Consider the following 17694-nt stretch of genomic DNA (forward strand, 5'->3'; position numbering starts at 1 on the left):
CAATGTACGATTTGATCAAGTAAACAATATAGGGCCTACAGCATATGAACGTAACAGTGCATGTCGTATCTACACAACCACGACTCACCAGCTGAATGCGCAAAACAGCACGTGACGTTTGTCGCCGTTTTGCACACGGCACTGCGCAGGCGTTTCCAGGGTGGTTGCCAACCACCATATTGAATAAACAGCTTTCACTCGAATGCTTGACGACGTGTACACGGCCTCAAGAAACTGACAACTTCACGGAACATCACTGATTTTAAAGTATCCGGCCGCCCAACCTTCGTCTTTCTGAGCGGCAAGGATATACAGCACGATGGTGAAGAAGTGTATATGCGAGATCTGCACTTGTGGGTGAGTAATGGCTGTAATTTGTGGTTTTATTGCCGCCGCCGGCTGTCGAATATTCTCGTAATCTGTTAATCGACTCGACACGATCGGTTGTCAAATCCGTTGACTGGCTGACCTCACGATAAGGGCAGTTCAACTATCGTCTTAAAGAAAAGGTGATTTAGTTACCATTCCCATTAACATCACCCTGACCTAGCTAACTACATTACCAATTGTAATTTCTAATCTGCCAAGGAACAACGTGGACAAACTCTGAGATGTCGTTGACAGAACTGAGTTCAAACCCCACCCCGGCACCCTCCCCCCACCCTGCCCCGCCCATAAAACTGCTGTCGTAATGTAAGCTACAGTTCGCCATCTAAAAGCCAACATAGAGGGTTGGACTGTAAGTTTCGAACTAAGTAATTTGGATTAAAATCAACTCATCCGGAATGAATGATAATGGCTTAACGCCACATCGGCAGTGTTTCAGCCACATCGTAGCGAAGCACATCAGGAAGGTTTAATCCGATGTGATGATGGTACAGTGCTTTGCCCTGTACTGGTAGTAAGATGTCATAGAAAAACAGTCACGGCATCATGTACATTTGAATTGTTTAAAAGAAGGGATAACACCAGACAGTCAATAATGCATTGATAAGGTATACCAATATGAAGTTTAAAAAGTATAACATTTTATCGTTGTGATGTTGCATAACTGAGATATTCCAGTGTAAAGTAAGCAAAATCATACACATTGAGAAAACTGAAAGTGCTGCCATGCTATCAGTTTTGATTTATCAGGAGCAAGTTATCTCTATAACCAGAGAACGCATTTGTTTCTGCTCATCATGAGAATCCTTGTTTGCCTTTTAACCATAGGGTACAAGTGATGTAAGATCGAGAGCAGCTGTGGCTGTTTAGGGCTGTTTCCACCCATCTTCCTGAATTTTTTACTTTATATTGTCCTTTCTTTTGAATAGAAATTTACTGTCAGTGTCCAGTATAGTCTGTGTGACAATACAGGGTCAAATGCAGGACATTTTCAGACTGGGTGAATCTGTTTATCTGAAGGAAATAAAATTTTTTAAAAACCTGAATATCAGAAAAGATATACATGTATGCCCCTCCCTCTCCACCCCCCCCCCCCAAAAAAAAACAAACAAAACTACAACAACCATAAAAAAAAAACAAATAAAAAATAAATAAAACAGCTTTGTGTGCTTACTTTGAGATGATTAAAAAACTTTTAAGTGACGAATTTAAGATTAGTTATTGTCTTGTAAATACTGTTAGTTGCATGACATGTAGCATGACCTAATATTAAGTGCAGTACATGTATAAATAATACATATCAGCACTTCTTCAATTTTAGCCTAATTATCAGGACTCAGTAGGGCTCAAATCAAAAGCTGTGCTTGACCCTGTCAAAATATAGAACTAAAATCCAAGAAGTGCTGTTGACCAGGGGTTCATAGTTGTTACAAAAAATCAGCCTTCCACAGCAGACTTAATCTTGCTTTCAAAGAAAACATCCTTTTCTCATCTTACATACGTGTATGTATAAACAGTTATGGTAACTCCTCAGAGACTAACATAGTTACAGCTGATGAAGCTGATATCTGCTATCATTGCTAACTTGTGATATACCTGTTCCTACTTTAGCCTCTCAGGTGGCACTATTGATTACTAATGCTGTATATGGACTAATACGATTACCCTCAAACTGAGGTACGTACATGTATCTAAGTGAACTTGTTGAGGATATGTTTACGCGTGTAAATTCATTAGCAGTTAAATTATTTTTAAATATTCTTTCTGTTTTTCAGATTGAGATTTTCATTTCAAGCACTAAAAATTTTGTTGATGAAACATGAAAAATGAAAGAAAAAAAATATATATATTACCTTTGTTTATTTGCTTATTATTGTACGTGATAATCTAGAATATTTTACGTGGCAGTAGAGAAAACCACTTTTTAGTACCTCATCAAGTTCCTACCCTTTTCACAAAGCCAGGGCCATAGTTGAGCTATAAAGAGCTGGATTTGAACACTGGACCTCAGTGAGAGTCTAGATTACAATGGCTAATGAGTGTGTTGGCATATATACAGGTATGCAGGTATTATTTATATCTACAGAGGTTATGTTCACCGGAAATTACGCCTAGTCAGATGATGTACCCAGTCAAATGACGCATCCATCTTTTTGAAAATAAATAACAAAAAAGAAAAAAAAGAAAAAAGATGCAGGCCTGTACAAGTTTCTGCTGAGCTGTGGCTGGAAATAGCCTACCAGTGCGAGTGACACACTTTCAGACAATGCACACTTAAGAGGCATAACATATTTTTTCACTGGACTTTCAGGTATTTATTCACCAGGTTACTGTTGTGGACAGTTGCTAGGTAGAAAACAAAGGAACGTCGCTAGCCACTTGTTTAGATGTGATAAGATGACATTAAATCAGTACAGGAGTCCTAGAAACTCAGATGCATTAACAATATTTAATTGATGATAATCAATAGGAATTGGTTGATTCTATAATGCCAGTGGCCTGTTCTGCTCTAAGTTATCAAAAGAAACTTTGTCAACATGCTATGTTGATGTAGATATTTTTTGAAAGCTGCATTGTTTTCAAAAGATTTACAGGAGATATTTACCTCTGCTAAGCTTGCTATAAAGAGCTTATAAGAAATTTTTAGTTTTCTTGACTAATTGTGGTATATTGTGTAGTATAAAGTCTCTTCAAATGTTACCGAAGCATGTCTCTATGTACATGTATGGCATATTGTTTTCCCAGTTCAGACTGATGGCATTATCGTGGAAATGAAAGATGCCACACTTGTAGAAAATACATAATTTTAGAAGACAAAAAATAGAATTTTAGAAAAGATGGATCTTTACAAAGTGGTCATTTTGGCATAGCTTTACATTCCCCTTTGTTTTTTTTAAATAACATTTAGAATTTTGGATGAGAATTAGAAATTTTGACAATGGCTCCAGATGAAGCTGATGATTAAAATGTTAATTGGTGATCATGTTTGTACCTAAATGTACTCAGCTTGAAGAAAAATAAATAAAGAAATATGGACTGGTGAATAATATGTGTCACTGAAAAAAAAGTTGACACTGATGAATAATACAGCACTGTTGTGTTTAAGGTAACAAGTGTTAATATGTTGTTTCATTCATTTGAGTAGATGAATCTGATATACATCAGTGAGTTGGAACTCAAGCTGGCCTAGTGCTCATTAGGCTGTTACTAAGTACATGTTGTGTATTAAATAAAATGTTTACCCATGGCAGTTTGAGAGAAAATGATTTATAGACTTTTGATGTTATATTATGACTGTCTCTTTTATACTCAAAACAAGGCCTGATTTGTAACTTTTCATTTGAACCATTGTCAATGTCTTTTTATGGCGGGGGTATTTTTGTCAAAAGTGAAACATGTTGATATTATATATGACATGGTTTTACAGCACAGGATCATAAATCCTCCAAGTGATAAAAATGGTTGAACAATGTACATGGAAATTATGTAAACATCCATTCAGTCACCCATTGTAAAATAAGTGTGTTTGCTCTGTACACATAAAGTGTACTTGTAGAAACCATTTGAGAACCTTGCAGTAGTTGTGTAGAAAATGTATTGAGAGTTAAGTCTCACTTAAACTGGGTCACCTCAAAGCCTTGTCTTGGCTTTACAAAGTGAAAGGAAAGAAAGAAAAAGGCAAATGCTATTGGAAACTACTGTTAGAATTTAATTATTAATTATTATTAGAATTTTATTATTATTATTATTTCATTTAACTTGTTTAAAAAAATCACATCCAGTCAAATGTTTGAATTCTGCTTCCGGTTCTATAATTAAAACTCTGCACGAAACATTTGAATGTATAACAAGTAAACTTAGTGGAACTTAAATGAAAGTCATTACTTTGTTCGAATAATGTTAATACATGTACCAGACTGAAATCTACTCGTATTTTTGAACAACTGGATTGGTATCTTAATTAAACTCTTCAAATGCTTTTATATGTACAGTAGGTCATCATATTCACAATCAATTCCATCTGTTTTGGGGAATATTAACCTCCAACTCTAGTCCCTATTTCCCTGCATTTATGTAAAAATATAAAAAAAGAATTTGTACTGTTGTGTACTTCAAGTAAACTACATGTAGTAGGCTAATAATAAGATTTTTTTTAAATCTACCGCGGTACTTGTTCAAATTTTACAATTATTTTATTTGCCTTTATAATTCGGCTGGACAAATGCATGTCTAGGGGAAAATAACGATCATTAAATATTACTTTGGTGCTGAAACTCAGTAGAATATTATTTTGCTTTCCCGACAAACCATATAACATCTTTCTTCGATGATTGATAGAGCTCTCAGAATCAGACAAAATGATTAACTTTATACAGAATATTGATTGTTATATTTTGCGCCTTTCTTTGACCAGCCGCCATCGTTGTCCACATCGTCCGTATGCAGGGCCCACAAGAGGTGACGAACCATGTGCTCTGTCCGAGTACACCACCAAATACCCAGCTCACCCGGTACAGCTGCGGGAGAGCTTCAAACCACAACAGGTGCCCATGACCGGAGAGGGGCCCATAGCTGATAAAACTACACACAGGTATGTGCAAATGCCATATTTGAGACGACCCTCAAATACTGCTTTAGAAAAAGTTGGTAATTAAATTCTTTGTCTGTACCTGAACTGCTTTTTAAATGTGTTTAATGTATCTTGGACGAAATTGTACAGTGCTGAAGAATGTTTCAGCGTTTGTGTGAGGTTGTTGACTGGAAACATGGGATAGCCAGTGGGAAACCACAGCCCCTGGTCATGTATATTAGACTTCCAAGAGTAAAACAGGCTGCTGTTTTGGTCAAGGTTAGGTGGTCGATGTAGCCAGATTGCAGTAGGCCACTTGGTCAGCAAGTGTAGCTTTGACCAAGTTTCATGAAAGCATTCCCAGCACTTTGTACCGCCTCCCAGTGATGTATGCGGTACTCTAATTTCGTGATCAATACATAAAATGTGGGAAAACAGCGCGGACAAGTACGCACTGACCCATCGACAAACGTGGTTCAGTCCCTCTCTGGGGACTCGCATTGTTAGTTGATCGTGCGTGATGGTCCGAATGTGGCGCTTCCATAATGAGCTCTGAGTATCAATATATTTACCCATGCAAATGGCAGAGCCTTGTAAACCCATCCAGGTTATAGCCATTGATCAGTTGTTGGTTTTGTTTTGGTAAACAGAAACAAATTCTTATTGATTATTTCATATTTAGAAAGCATCGTGATCCACACAATAACCAACAAAACAACATAAAGACATGTATACATGTACATATGTCAACGGGGTGTAATTATGTTGCATGCTCATGTGTATATACCGATGTAAGAGGTCCTTTTTGAAGATATGTAACGCGATAAGCATACCAGTGCTCATGTTACGATCAGTGGATGAAAATTTGAAAGACAGCTCTACCTCGTTGTATATGATACTTTTTGCGCCTACCTGTTTCAACTCGCTATAGGGCATTTTAAACAAACGCTACTTTGTTTGCCTGCACTGTTATTTAACCCTTCGAACAGCAAAAGAAACGATCAAGACCGGCTAGAGTTGTTAATAGGTGGAATTATAGATTGGTTCCATTTTGTTAAGTATTGATGCCAAGACATTTTACCTGGCACAGACACCTGGAACAGTCTCGCGAGTATGTGGCCTACATTGGCTGTTCAAGGATTCTTGGCAAAGTCACAAATTATGCTGTAAAACTGGATGTCTTTTATTACTATTTACTGCCTGGTATAGTTTTACTGGGCGATCTATTGCCTGTCATAAGTGATCAAGTATTTGTGGACCCTGGAGATTATAGTAGACAAGCGGGTTTATTATCTTGGTAACGCTGGTACAAGGAAAGCGGCGTGCCTTGTGGTACTGGTAAAGGTCCGGCGACCGCAGCAACGTCTTAATATCGTATACACTTGTCTTCCTCTGAAGCTGTCAGGTTTAAATTCTGGATCTTTAAAATGGTGAAATTTCCACCGATTGGTGCCCCACCCGCCTCTGTGGAGTCTCCTCGTCAGAGGGGCAACTACGTCCGCCCTGTATCCCAGGTGGGTGGTATCATAAAACCTGACTCCTCTGAATATCGCCCTTCTCAATACAGGGTGGACTACGTTCCGTACAAGGTTGAGAAACCATGGAAAAAGGGATCGGAGGAATACAAGAAACCCGAGGGGGACATGGAGACCCTGACGTCTTATAAACAAACCTACACAGGTGAGTTGTGACAGGGTGTATACCTGCAAGAATATCTAAATAACTGATTAACGGGACGAAATAGCGCCCAAATCAGTCAAGAACCAATAGGAAATGCTGCTGCCTTCCTGTCATTCACTGATACTATAGCCCCACTAATTTGCCAACGTTCCGTCTTGAACATACACATTGCCAGATGATCAACCACATTCGTTATAAAACTGTTTTAAAACTATATATTTTTGAGATGCACACCGCCAAATCTGGAATTAAAACTAAAGTCTTCCTCGCGGTGCCTTATTGATTTGGGTTTTATGCCAGTTTAGGCTTCTTAAGTTCATAAAACTATCCAATTTGAGAACCAGATTAAAGGCTTCTTCTTTTTGATGTTCCGGGATATCGAATTTCAATATGAAATGCAGCTGTTGTAGGTATTAAGTATGATCCAATGTAAAAGTAACACTGTCACTATATAAATGTTCATGTCTTCTCACTGAAATCAACCGCCTGAACACACAAAGACAACATGTGGACACACAAAACTTCTATCTTATAATAGTTTGTATGTTAAGATTACTATTGTATAAAAGTGTGTATCTTTAGATGTGTATCAAAACCATAACATTTTGTCCATTTTGCATGTATGGGGAAAAATCGTCACCAATTTCGCAGTGTTGTAAAGACACTCACAGCTTGGCAATCAGACTTAGTTTTCTCCCACATTAATGAGATAAATTTCCTTTGAGAAAGCCTAAACAAATGAAGAAAAATTTCTCAACGTTTTAAGACAATAATATACATGTACATCACATTTTTTGGCAACTATCCATTAAAAAGTTAAGAAGCAAGCCGAATATTTCAGAGAACTCTGAAAGCTATTTGTTCCCGTTTGAAGAAGTACCTCTACAAGACCTAAAAATAATGCTAGCAGAAAGTGGCCGCGAAAAGCAATACTGACATGTCCTTATGTACTTCAGGAGAAAATAAAATTTAATTTAAAGACAGAAGACTAAATACAGAAGCTACGACAAAATATCTAAGTATACTCTTAGAAATTCTCTCCGTCTGATACGTCCATGGAAGCTTTGTTTTACCCACCAAGTTCTCAACCAGGATTGGATGTCTGACGTCTTGATCGTAACGCCATAGGCATGTAGAAGTGACGTCACTAAGGACGTGCAAGGCTGCAATGGATGTACGACCTTTTTTATCCATTTTCAACAAACTTCGTACATCAACTTTCGTAATTAACGTTGTCTTATCAGTTACGGCGCCATAGCGTAGACAGCGTCAATTGCACATAAAGTTACGAGAAATTGAACTTAAGAAGCTTTGTGGACGTGGCCTTTGTTTCACAGCGCTGTCGTGTTAGTTGAAACCACTAAAACAATATATGTTAAACTTAATGCATATTTTGCCACGGTAGTTACAATCAATGTAGCCTGCCATAACTTTGTTAGTCGGGTCATTGGATTGCCACTTTCAGATTGTCATTGGTTTACAAAGAGCTGTAAAAACACAACACATAAGTGAGGAGATCTTCCAGCAAACTGCCGATGGTTATGGATTTCCCCTGGACTCTGCCCATTTTACTCTTACCATAATGCTAGCCGTCGTCGTAGAAGTTAAATACTCGACGTAAAACACCAATCATATAAATAAAAATGCCACAGGATCGTATTGTAAAACTAAGTGGTTGCATGAAATGTTATTTTAAAATTCATCGTATCGGTTATGGAAATTTGCTACTTTCCCCTTCTGAGAAAGTCGTATTTTCAGATGCTTTTGTTTAGTGCAGTACAACAAGCCCTGTCGCTGCGCTCTTTTTAGTTAGCATTAGGAAACGGAAAAAAAATGCTTATATCCTGAAAGGTTGTTCATTGTAAATATTTCGTTTGCAGGCAAATATGGCACTCCACCCAAAGCAATCCGAAGGGACGCTACAAAATCACTTCCTGCAAAGTTTGAAGGGGAACCAACATACCGCAGTAAGTAAACTTTTAGGTGTGGATTGAAATTGTGTTCCCTAATCGAAAATAACAAGACGTTTTGGGTGTTATTTTATGAACCCACGCAAGGTTTACATGTACTACAGATATTGGGTGTCCCATTTCTAATATATGCCATGCCTGATATTTGAGGCAGTATTTATGCGGCCGGCAAATTTTATCATTGTCTTGCTTGCCTCGTTGCTTCTTTGCACATGCTATGACTGGAAGAATGATTTCCACCAAAAGTTTTCTGTGATTCAAAATACAAAATGTGAAACAAGCGTGAAAACGGTTCAAAGATTTTCAAATGAGCCAAGAGTCATGGATCCGGTGCAAAATGTTTTTTGTGTGTTTGGAACTGTGCATTTGCTCTTTGTCTGGAATCGTTGGTGCGTAGTTTAAGTGCTTTGCACCTAGCTCAGGAACACAGGAGAACCATACCCTGTGCCATGGTATAGAAAAGACTGAGGCCGTTACCTGCTCATTGTTATAATACCAACCATGTGTGTGTGTTTGTGACATGCTGAATGACATTCCGCGAATTAGCATTTGGACATTATGGCCTAGGTAAATAAACTGTAGGCCCTGTGAATAACGTATGCTATGGATCGGTTTATCGCCTATATATAGGGGCCTGTTTGTATGTACAACTATGGCTTTATTCGAATAAGCTAAGCGTCAGAAACATTGGCCTTTTAAACACCTGCACTCGCTGCTTTTCTGTATGGACAACGGATGACAGAAACATGACTTTCATGAAACAATGTGTTTCTTTACCCACCAACCACAGCTTCTGCCACAGAGCCGAAATTGAACTGATTCCATATCTTGTACCATATGATGAATTGTATATTTCTCGTTGATTTCGATTAGGAAGCACTATTTCGATGCAAATAAATAATAGTAATAATAAAAAAAAACCCAGAAAAAGTAGTTTTATGCTTTTATTCGTGGAGTTACATAAGAGTCATACAAAAGTTATCTTTACTCTTCGATACCACATATATGCAAACTTGATAACTGCTTACTCTTTGTTTAACTTATAAAATTCTGAGGGAAATTAGGCCGAAATAGTGGTCACTGTGCTATTCATGGCCTTTGAAGCGGTTATCGATATTGATTCTTCTAAAGACTTATTATAGATCCACAACTGATGCGTTTCTCACATAGTTTCAATAAAACTATCATTACCCAGTTTCATCGAATGCTGGTGTTGTTAAGAGTGCTCATACAATCCTTGAACAAGGACTCCTCTTCTACATATTGGTACTCTAAATCACACGTCCTACTCTTTTTAAATCATTATTCTTTTGTCGTTGATGACTGCCCGTTGGCCACTGACGATTTGATTAGCTGTATATAATGACTCAGAAGTTTCACAGTGCTTGTTTATGTCGACTGTTTCTTTTGACTTTATCTGTACATGGATATTGATTTACCAATCCCACTGTCCTGACCATCGGTGTTAGATTTCAACAGTGAGCATTTAACCTGCTAAGGTGACACAGAAGTGGCATATAGTACTTGTTTATATGGCTCTTCAACCGTGTATTCTTTATACACTTTATCTATATATTGATTCCCCAATCCGGTGTCCTTCTAGCAATGGCTTTTCTATGGGCGTGTCCTCATGCGATGGCCTGTGGGAATTGTATAACAAGGAACTCAGTCGCTTGTGGGAGTAACTGGACCAAGAAACGACCTAGTCCAAATGAGACATTGTCACGGCATTGGAAAGTAATTAACGGATGTGTTTACAAAGGCCGTGCCAAAGGCCGTGCTATAGCTCTTTTAAACTGATCCCCATCGGCATACTTCTGTCAAAACCGTTAGCGTAATTTAAATCAAATTAATCTTTGATCATCAACCTACAGTTGATCGTGTTAGAAAAGTTCATGCAATGTAGATTTAGAACGCGTATTTGATGAATGTATTCGCAAGCACTCGTTGTGTATATATAACTTAACATTGTAAAAGGCACCAATATTTCAAGTGTTTTGTACCGTCTTGTCCAAAACTTGGGTAAACATTTAAAGTAAAACAAACATATTAACTTTGATTTTGAAACACGTCCTATTGGCACGCACAATGAGAGAAATTGAATTTCTTCATATCTTCTGTAGAGGTTCACCTTTTACTCAAGTGTAGAAAACATGAAAAGTTAGAAATTAACCATACATTAATGCTAATTGTATTTACCAGCATTTGTGCATCACTATATAAGTTCTGTGTAGCCTGTCAGAGCTATATATTTGCAGGGCCAATATGGCCTGCTAGGCGGCCTCACAACATACCGTGACCATGGAGCCCGTGTTTGGAATGTTTCTCTTACTGTATTGACCGAGAGCGCCTTGACAACCGCGCTGAGCGAGGAGTCGCCTTGGGCCTTGGTAGACACAAACGTAAACCACGATCGTGAACTTTAGTTGAACACACCCAGTGTATGTAGGCTCTATCGAATCTAAGACGCCATTGTCAGTCTTGTTCATACATTAAGGTCAATCGATATGTAGAGTCAATTCCTGTCAAGGGCATTGATTTTGTTTAAAACTTGGTTTATGTGGAGTATGACAAATTATGAATAAAAACATACAGAGCACGATAGCTGGAGAGTTCATGTCTGATGAAGTTGTTATAGAAATGTGTGTGTGTTTTTTCAATTAACTGTTAAAATTTAATTTACCCTAGCGTTCACCGGGCGCCGGTATATGATGTCCAGTGTATACAGTATATGTACCTTATACTTATACATAAGTTTGGGTATGTTCAAGTTCAGGGGACTGCGTAAGCCTATAACCACAAGGCGTATAGTGCTTATGTAAGCTTCATTTTTACTGCAATTTTTGACAGTCAGATAATACCGCAAACAGTCATCGTATAACATGCGTTAAGTTTTAGATTTACCTATACATGCGTATAGATTTTATCACAAATTAAAACATTTTTTTTTCAGACATCTATATTCTGCTCGGCGATTGACCGCAACTGATCCATATGTCACTAGACCTAACTTTTGTTCTTGTCATGTTCACATTGCTAATTGCGTAACACGGCTGTCTTATTGCCTCAGGCGACGAAAGATCTGAATTACGGTATAAATTCAATTGTCTCACCAAAATTACGTGACATATTCTAATCTGGGACTTTTTCGGTTCCGCTCTTTGACACCAGCTTGCCCACAAACTTTTCTCCAGAACAACAGAGTCAATTTTGGCCAGATTTGATTTGTGGCTTCACCTCGAGGACCTTCAAATTTGACCACACACCCGCACTTTCACCAGGTTATCCACTTTTATGCAATCTGAGGCAGAGCTACTTGAATTTCTTCCCTGCAGAAGATCTCATAATGTAAATCATAATGTAACCAAATTTAGTATGTCTTGCTACAAATTTACATTTTCGGCATTTGTTCTTTCCTCTGTTCCCTGCTGTTCGGATATTTGACGTGCAAGTTGTCTGAAAACTTTGCTGTCTTTTAAGATGTCTCGTGCACTGAAAAGAATTATTGTGAGTCTTTAGTAAATCGAGCTTAGCAAATTCCTCAGTATTTAGTGCCGGTTTGTAGGCCTCTTTGGTTTCATCTCAACCGGACGTCTGTCTTTGGCTGTTTGATTGTATCTTATCCGTGATGGACAGTTACTTGTATAAACTCAAGAATGACTGACCTGTCCATGTTAATTATTATGCTGGTTGCTTTTCATTCTCATCTCCAGGTTAAAAAATGACGGACCAGTATTTTTTTTTTCGGCTGCTTCCGTTGGTCCATTCATTTCTTCTTCATCACAGTGCAGTGTTCTTTATTCCCATTCTCTTGCTAGGAATCTATGCGTCGAAGCAGATATTCATATACCAGCCGTCAACCAGTAAGGACTAGGTCTATAATCACAAGGCCAGTTCCCGAAACGACGTTTTACACAAACCACCAAAGAACTAAGAAATTATATAAAGCACGAAAACAGGACGGAGTAGGACTCTTTTCAGGTTTTATTCTATTGTGGTCACACTGTCTGCACTAATTACCATACATTTTCTCATGAGTTTTCTTCTGATTTCAGTTGATTACAGAAAATGGCCGATGACGGGTCGTCCTGATAAGTTCGGACAGGAGCCTGATTGGCAACCGCCCACCCAGAGGTTTGAAGGTGTCAGCACATTTACCGATGATTACAGACGCTACAACGAAAAGCCTCGACAGAGCATGCGCCCCACCGAGGCTGCCAAGATGTCCGATGCGCCTATCGATGACCACACTAGCTATCGAGAATCATACATCCGTCATCCTCTTCAGCCCAAGTGGGCCAAAGAAAAGGAGCATTACAAACCCACAGGTGTCCCCTTTGACGGTCTGTCAACTTTCAGGAGAGACTACCGGGGACAAGTGGCACCCAGAATGGAAAGCTGTAAACCCGATGCACAAGCGTTCCAGTCCGACAAACCTTTGGATAGCATGACAACGTTCAGGAACGACTATCGTAAATGGCCAACTGAAAGGCCACATCAGCATCAGCCCGATCAGTACGTCAAGCCCGATGGAGACTTCGACATGAACACCACACACAAGATGCAGTTTCGTCAGTTCCCAATCCAGCGCTCCTTGGCCAAGAAGCCCGACGACGCCAAGGTGCGCGGTGGACCGTTCGATGGCACCACCAACTACAGACAAGACTACAAGAAATGGGAAATGGGCAAGATCAACCGACCTGGCGCGAAGAATGATTATGTCGCCAGTGGCGCGCCATTTGAGGGTATGTCTACACACACGGCTCATTTCGTGCCCCACGCAATCCCACCGGCTCGGTCTTGCAAGCCGGTCACCGGCGCCGTCCAGAGCGATGCGCCATTCGAGGATGGCACGATGTACCGCATAGATTACACCCCGAAGAGAAGCGAGCCATGTCCCGCCGGTCTCCTGGATACGAATACATCTCGGTACGTCTACAGGGAGACGGCCACTACCGGCCACAAGTTCTACCAACCTATCATAGAAACTGTTACCGAACTGCCACGGCCAGCAAACGACTCCACTCAAAGAATAGCCGCTCTTTCTGTTGCATAAGCTGGGAGAAAGCTTCATTGACCAGTAGTCCGCTGAACTAATAAAATCAATCTTTTATAATATGGTTAAATCTTGTAGATAAAAATATTGTAAAGCATTTTGATGCTAAGTCATATACTCCTCCATGTATATGACTTTTTGCTCTGGACATCATAAGTCCATCTGAATCAAGGTATTTTTGACCTACTGCTGTCGTACCTTCATCAAACTATCTGTGATAATGGGTGGGTTTCCCTTCTATAGTAGCCAGTGGAGAAATCCCAACTTTGTATACTTTAGTATTTACACTTTCAGGAAAGGTTTGTCAGGGTTTTGGGAGCAATAAACTACAAGATCTTGCTATCAGTTTCGTATTGTGATGAATTTACATCTGAATCAGCAATGTATTTCGTATCAAACAAGATAGCTGGCAATCTTGTAAGCATTGTTGATATTGTTTCATAAATTTTTTCTGAAGGCTATGCTTATTATTATTTTTTTTGGTTACCGTTAGCATAGAGTGACGCTTTTATATTAAACTTTTGTAGATAACAAACCTGTTATTTATCATTTATACATGTATATATATTGTTATAAGCCATAGGCAGCAAGTTCTTCGTTTTAGACGTGTCCTTTTTTCTGAACATTCAAAATTTGGACATTTTGCCCAGACCTTTAGATTTAAATCAGTCCTAGTTAAATTTATTTTAGAGTCGCCTTTGTCATGTTGACAACTTCAAAATGATATATAGATACATTGGTTTCCACAGCTCATATAAATCATGAAAGATCTGTGATTTGAATGTGTTACATACAAGAAACATTTATATTAGAGACCTTGTGCTTTTTATTTTTAGTGATATTAACACGTCTGTTTACACTTCGGTGTACAATGTCATACCAAGAGACGCCGTCCGTGGCAGTGTGTTATTAGAGGAACGGCTGAATGAAACTATTAATAACTGCCGCAAACAGAAATGTTTTCTCGAATAACAGAACCTAATTTGTATATATTTATGTAAGAAAATGTTTCGGATCATGAATGAATGATGTATAATAAACACCTAAACTCCCCAATTCGGACTTCTTTTCTTACTTTCATTCAAGCGAGGGTATTGTTGGATTCCTTCTAGTGTTAAAGTCATTTTGGAATTCGATAAGTGATCGTAAGTAGGGAAAATCTGTTTGAAAATGAACCTAAGTTTTTTACCAACTCTGTCACCAATATTTGGTGTTTTAATAGGAGTTGTAGTCCGGACACGAAATCATTTCTCTTTATATAGTATATATAAGGAAAATGGCAATCTGTTAACCATGACAACCGCAGAAATGGACACATGTGAGTCGCGACACACCGTCATCTGTGTATCTATGGATCCACCAAAAATTAAAACTGTACGTGAAAAACAGTTAGAGTTATAGCAAGGACACGAAATCATATTTATTTATATAATATACATGCACGACAACGGCGGAAATGACCAAATGTGAGTCACGAAAATCAACACCTGTGTATGAATGTATCCACCAAAAATGAAAACTTTACGCGGAAAACAGTCAGAGTTGTAGCCGGACACAAAATCATATCTGTTTATATAGTATATATAAGGAAAATGGCTATCTGGTTACCATGACGACCGTGGAAATGGACAAATGTGAGTCGCGACACATCGTCACCTGTGTATCTAAATATTTACCAAAAAGTAAAACTATGTGGAAAACTGTTGGAGTAATAGCCCGGACAGAAATACGGACGGACAGTCGGACTACATCGCTATAACATAATACGCTCCACCTAATGGCGGGGACATACAAAATTGTTAAGTACGACGTAAAATCCCAAGCATACGCACATACATACATACATACATACATACATACATACATACATACATACATACATACATACATACATACATACGTGTAAATATTTTTTTCAGATTTCAGATTTAATCTGCTCGTTTTCTAAAGACTGAAAACTTGTGTTGCATAAGATGTGACTGATGAGATTATACTCATTTGCCCACAAGTGGGCGATAATTTCTGTATGGCTCAGAGGGTGCATGTGGTAGGTGTTAGTGTGGTGGACGTGGTCAGTGCAACAACTCAATGCCATGAACAAACTCAGAGGGACAAAATTTGGATGAAGAAAAAAAATATACTTCACTGGCCCCGGGAAGCTATCACGAAGCTATCTTAAAATTTAGTCAAAATTTCAAATCACTTTTATAATTATTATTTCTAATGTAACAAGGTCAAAATATTGCTTGACACCATCAATTCAGGGTACGTTACTGCACAACAAATTTTAGCTAAATTAACGGAAAGCAACATACCAAATTTAAAGCTTAACATTTTGAGTTAAACCTGAGATAAAACTGTACTACATATGTATAGCTCCTCTAAAGAAATTTAACTTTGCCAAAGAATTCCCTACACATTTTTTATTTTTAAAGTTTTTTGTACGGAATCGCATACAGTTATAATGGTTGGTGGCCCCATCTACAATGTGTCGTTCCTGAATGGCATGGCGTCAGACTGATCACTTAAACCAGATGATTTATTGATCAGATTATTCATTCATTTGATTATTGTTACACGCATTGCCGAATGATATGTACTTAATATACACTCAAAAAAATAATCTGTTAATTTTAACAGAAAGTCTGCTGTCTGAGTGATATCAGAGTGTATTCTGTTGTTAAAGTTTATTATTACTGTGTAACATTCAACACACTATCTTATTCTAGTCTAAAAGAATCTTTCTGTTGAATTAACAGAATATTATGCGTTCTAGCATAGGTGAAACCTATAGATTCACTCAGTTTCATCACTCGGCTGCACCTCTGAATCAAGGGAGAGCACTCTTAACGTACAAAACTGCTCTGGGCAGAAATACACGTCTTTTCACGCACCTGGACGGTAACAGTTTAACGTCGCGGTTTATTACTCATTTGCCTAATTCTACACCTATACTCTACACTAAGAAGACTTAGATGAAGCTATCAATCAAACCTCTAAACCGCGTTGTGTTTCATTCTATGTACGAATGCATTGCCGATTTTATCAGGACCACTTTTATTCACGAAGAGACTGTTTTGCCCTTTTCGAACGAGTCTTCAATTTTCGTCCTTAGGACACATAACTTGAGCTCTATTTATTGTATATTTACATCCCTTATATAATCTACGCGATCATAATTATTCGTGGCGTAACTGTAAAGCAGGTGATACGGAATGGTTGATAAAAACAAGCTGCAAGTTTCACTGAGAGATAGGTAGCCTCCGTGGCTGAGCGGTTAGCGCGCTAGCGCAGCAGAATGACTTAAAAGCTTCTCACTGATGAGGTGAAGTCCAGCTCAAACTGACTTTCTCTCCTGTCTTAGGACGGCAGGCCTGTCACAAACCTGCGGATGGTCATGTTTTTTTGTTTTTTTTTCCCCGGGGTTTTACTGGGTTTTCTCCCACTCCCACCAGAATGCTGGCCGCCCTTGACAGTGAAATATTTGTGAATACGGCGTGAACAAGAATGAACTAAATAAATTATGAAGACGATGACTAAAATCCACAGCTTTATACTTCAGTTCTTTTGCAAATGTTTGGAGTGCCGTTCACAGCACCTGGGAAAATATTAAATACCAAATACATTAGTGTTGAAAATGAGTGTGATTAAATATGGAAGATATACACTGTAGTTTCAAAAATCCAGCGTGTCCAGAGCATTCTCTTCTAATACTTCCTTACACTTCCTCGAGACCAGCTGCAAAATAAAACACTTAGAGTCAAAATACAACACAGGTTTTCGTATACAGTTGATTTCTTTTCCTGGGTTCAGCTATCCGCGACTGTTTGGAATATTTTTTTTTCTGAATTCCGCACACATGTTCTTCTTCTATGTTCCTAAACAGATTTCCATGCGGCAAGCAAAAACTTAAGCGGCTCTTAACCGGAAGAAAATGAGCTTCAAAAACAACTTGATCTCCCTCCTGGTTGCAAAAGGCATCCTAATTGCGTACTAATCACACTCTTAATGAAAGCTCTGATGTTTCTGGT

General features: G+C 38.5%; 1 protein-coding gene across 2 annotated transcripts; it reads left to right on the forward strand.

Annotated features, from left to right (window-relative positions):
- Positions 1-173: 173 nt before the first annotated feature.
- LOC135472793 (stabilizer of axonemal microtubules 2-like) lies at positions 174-14306 on the forward strand. Of its 2 annotated transcripts, XM_064752464.1 has the most exons (5): positions 174-357; positions 4802-4978; positions 6525-6637; positions 8518-8604; positions 12663-14306. In XM_064752464.1, exons 1-5 carry the CDS (start codon positions 320-322, stop codon positions 13661-13663), a joined length of 1416 nt encoding a protein of 471 aa, XP_064608534.1. In that variant the 5' UTR covers positions 174-319; the 3' UTR covers positions 13664-14306. The 2 variants fall into 2 exon arrangements, with proteins under 2 accessions (XP_064608534.1, XP_064608533.1); XM_064752463.1 differs by lacking the exon at positions 174-357 and having other exon boundaries at positions 4547-4978.
- Positions 14307-17694: the final 3388 nt, after the last annotated feature.

This window comes from Liolophura sinensis, chromosome 8 (genome assembly GCF_032854445.1).
Source record: "Liolophura sinensis isolate JHLJ2023 chromosome 8, CUHK_Ljap_v2, whole genome shotgun sequence".
NCBI lineage: Eukaryota > Metazoa > Mollusca > Polyplacophora > Chitonida > Chitonidae > Liolophura > Liolophura sinensis.

Coding starts and splice junctions, on each gene's coding strand:
- LOC135472793 (XM_064752463.1), top strand. CDS start 4,746: ATGATTAACTTTATACAGAATATTGATTGTTATATTTTGCGCCTTTCT. Junction 6,638..8,517: donor TTATAAACAAACCTACACAG/GTGAGTTGTGAC, acceptor TTTCGTTTGCAG/GCAAATATGGCACTCCACCC. Junction 8,605..12,662: donor AGGGGAACCAACATACCGCA/GTAAGTAAACTT, acceptor TTCTGATTTCAG/TTGATTACAGAAAATGGCCG.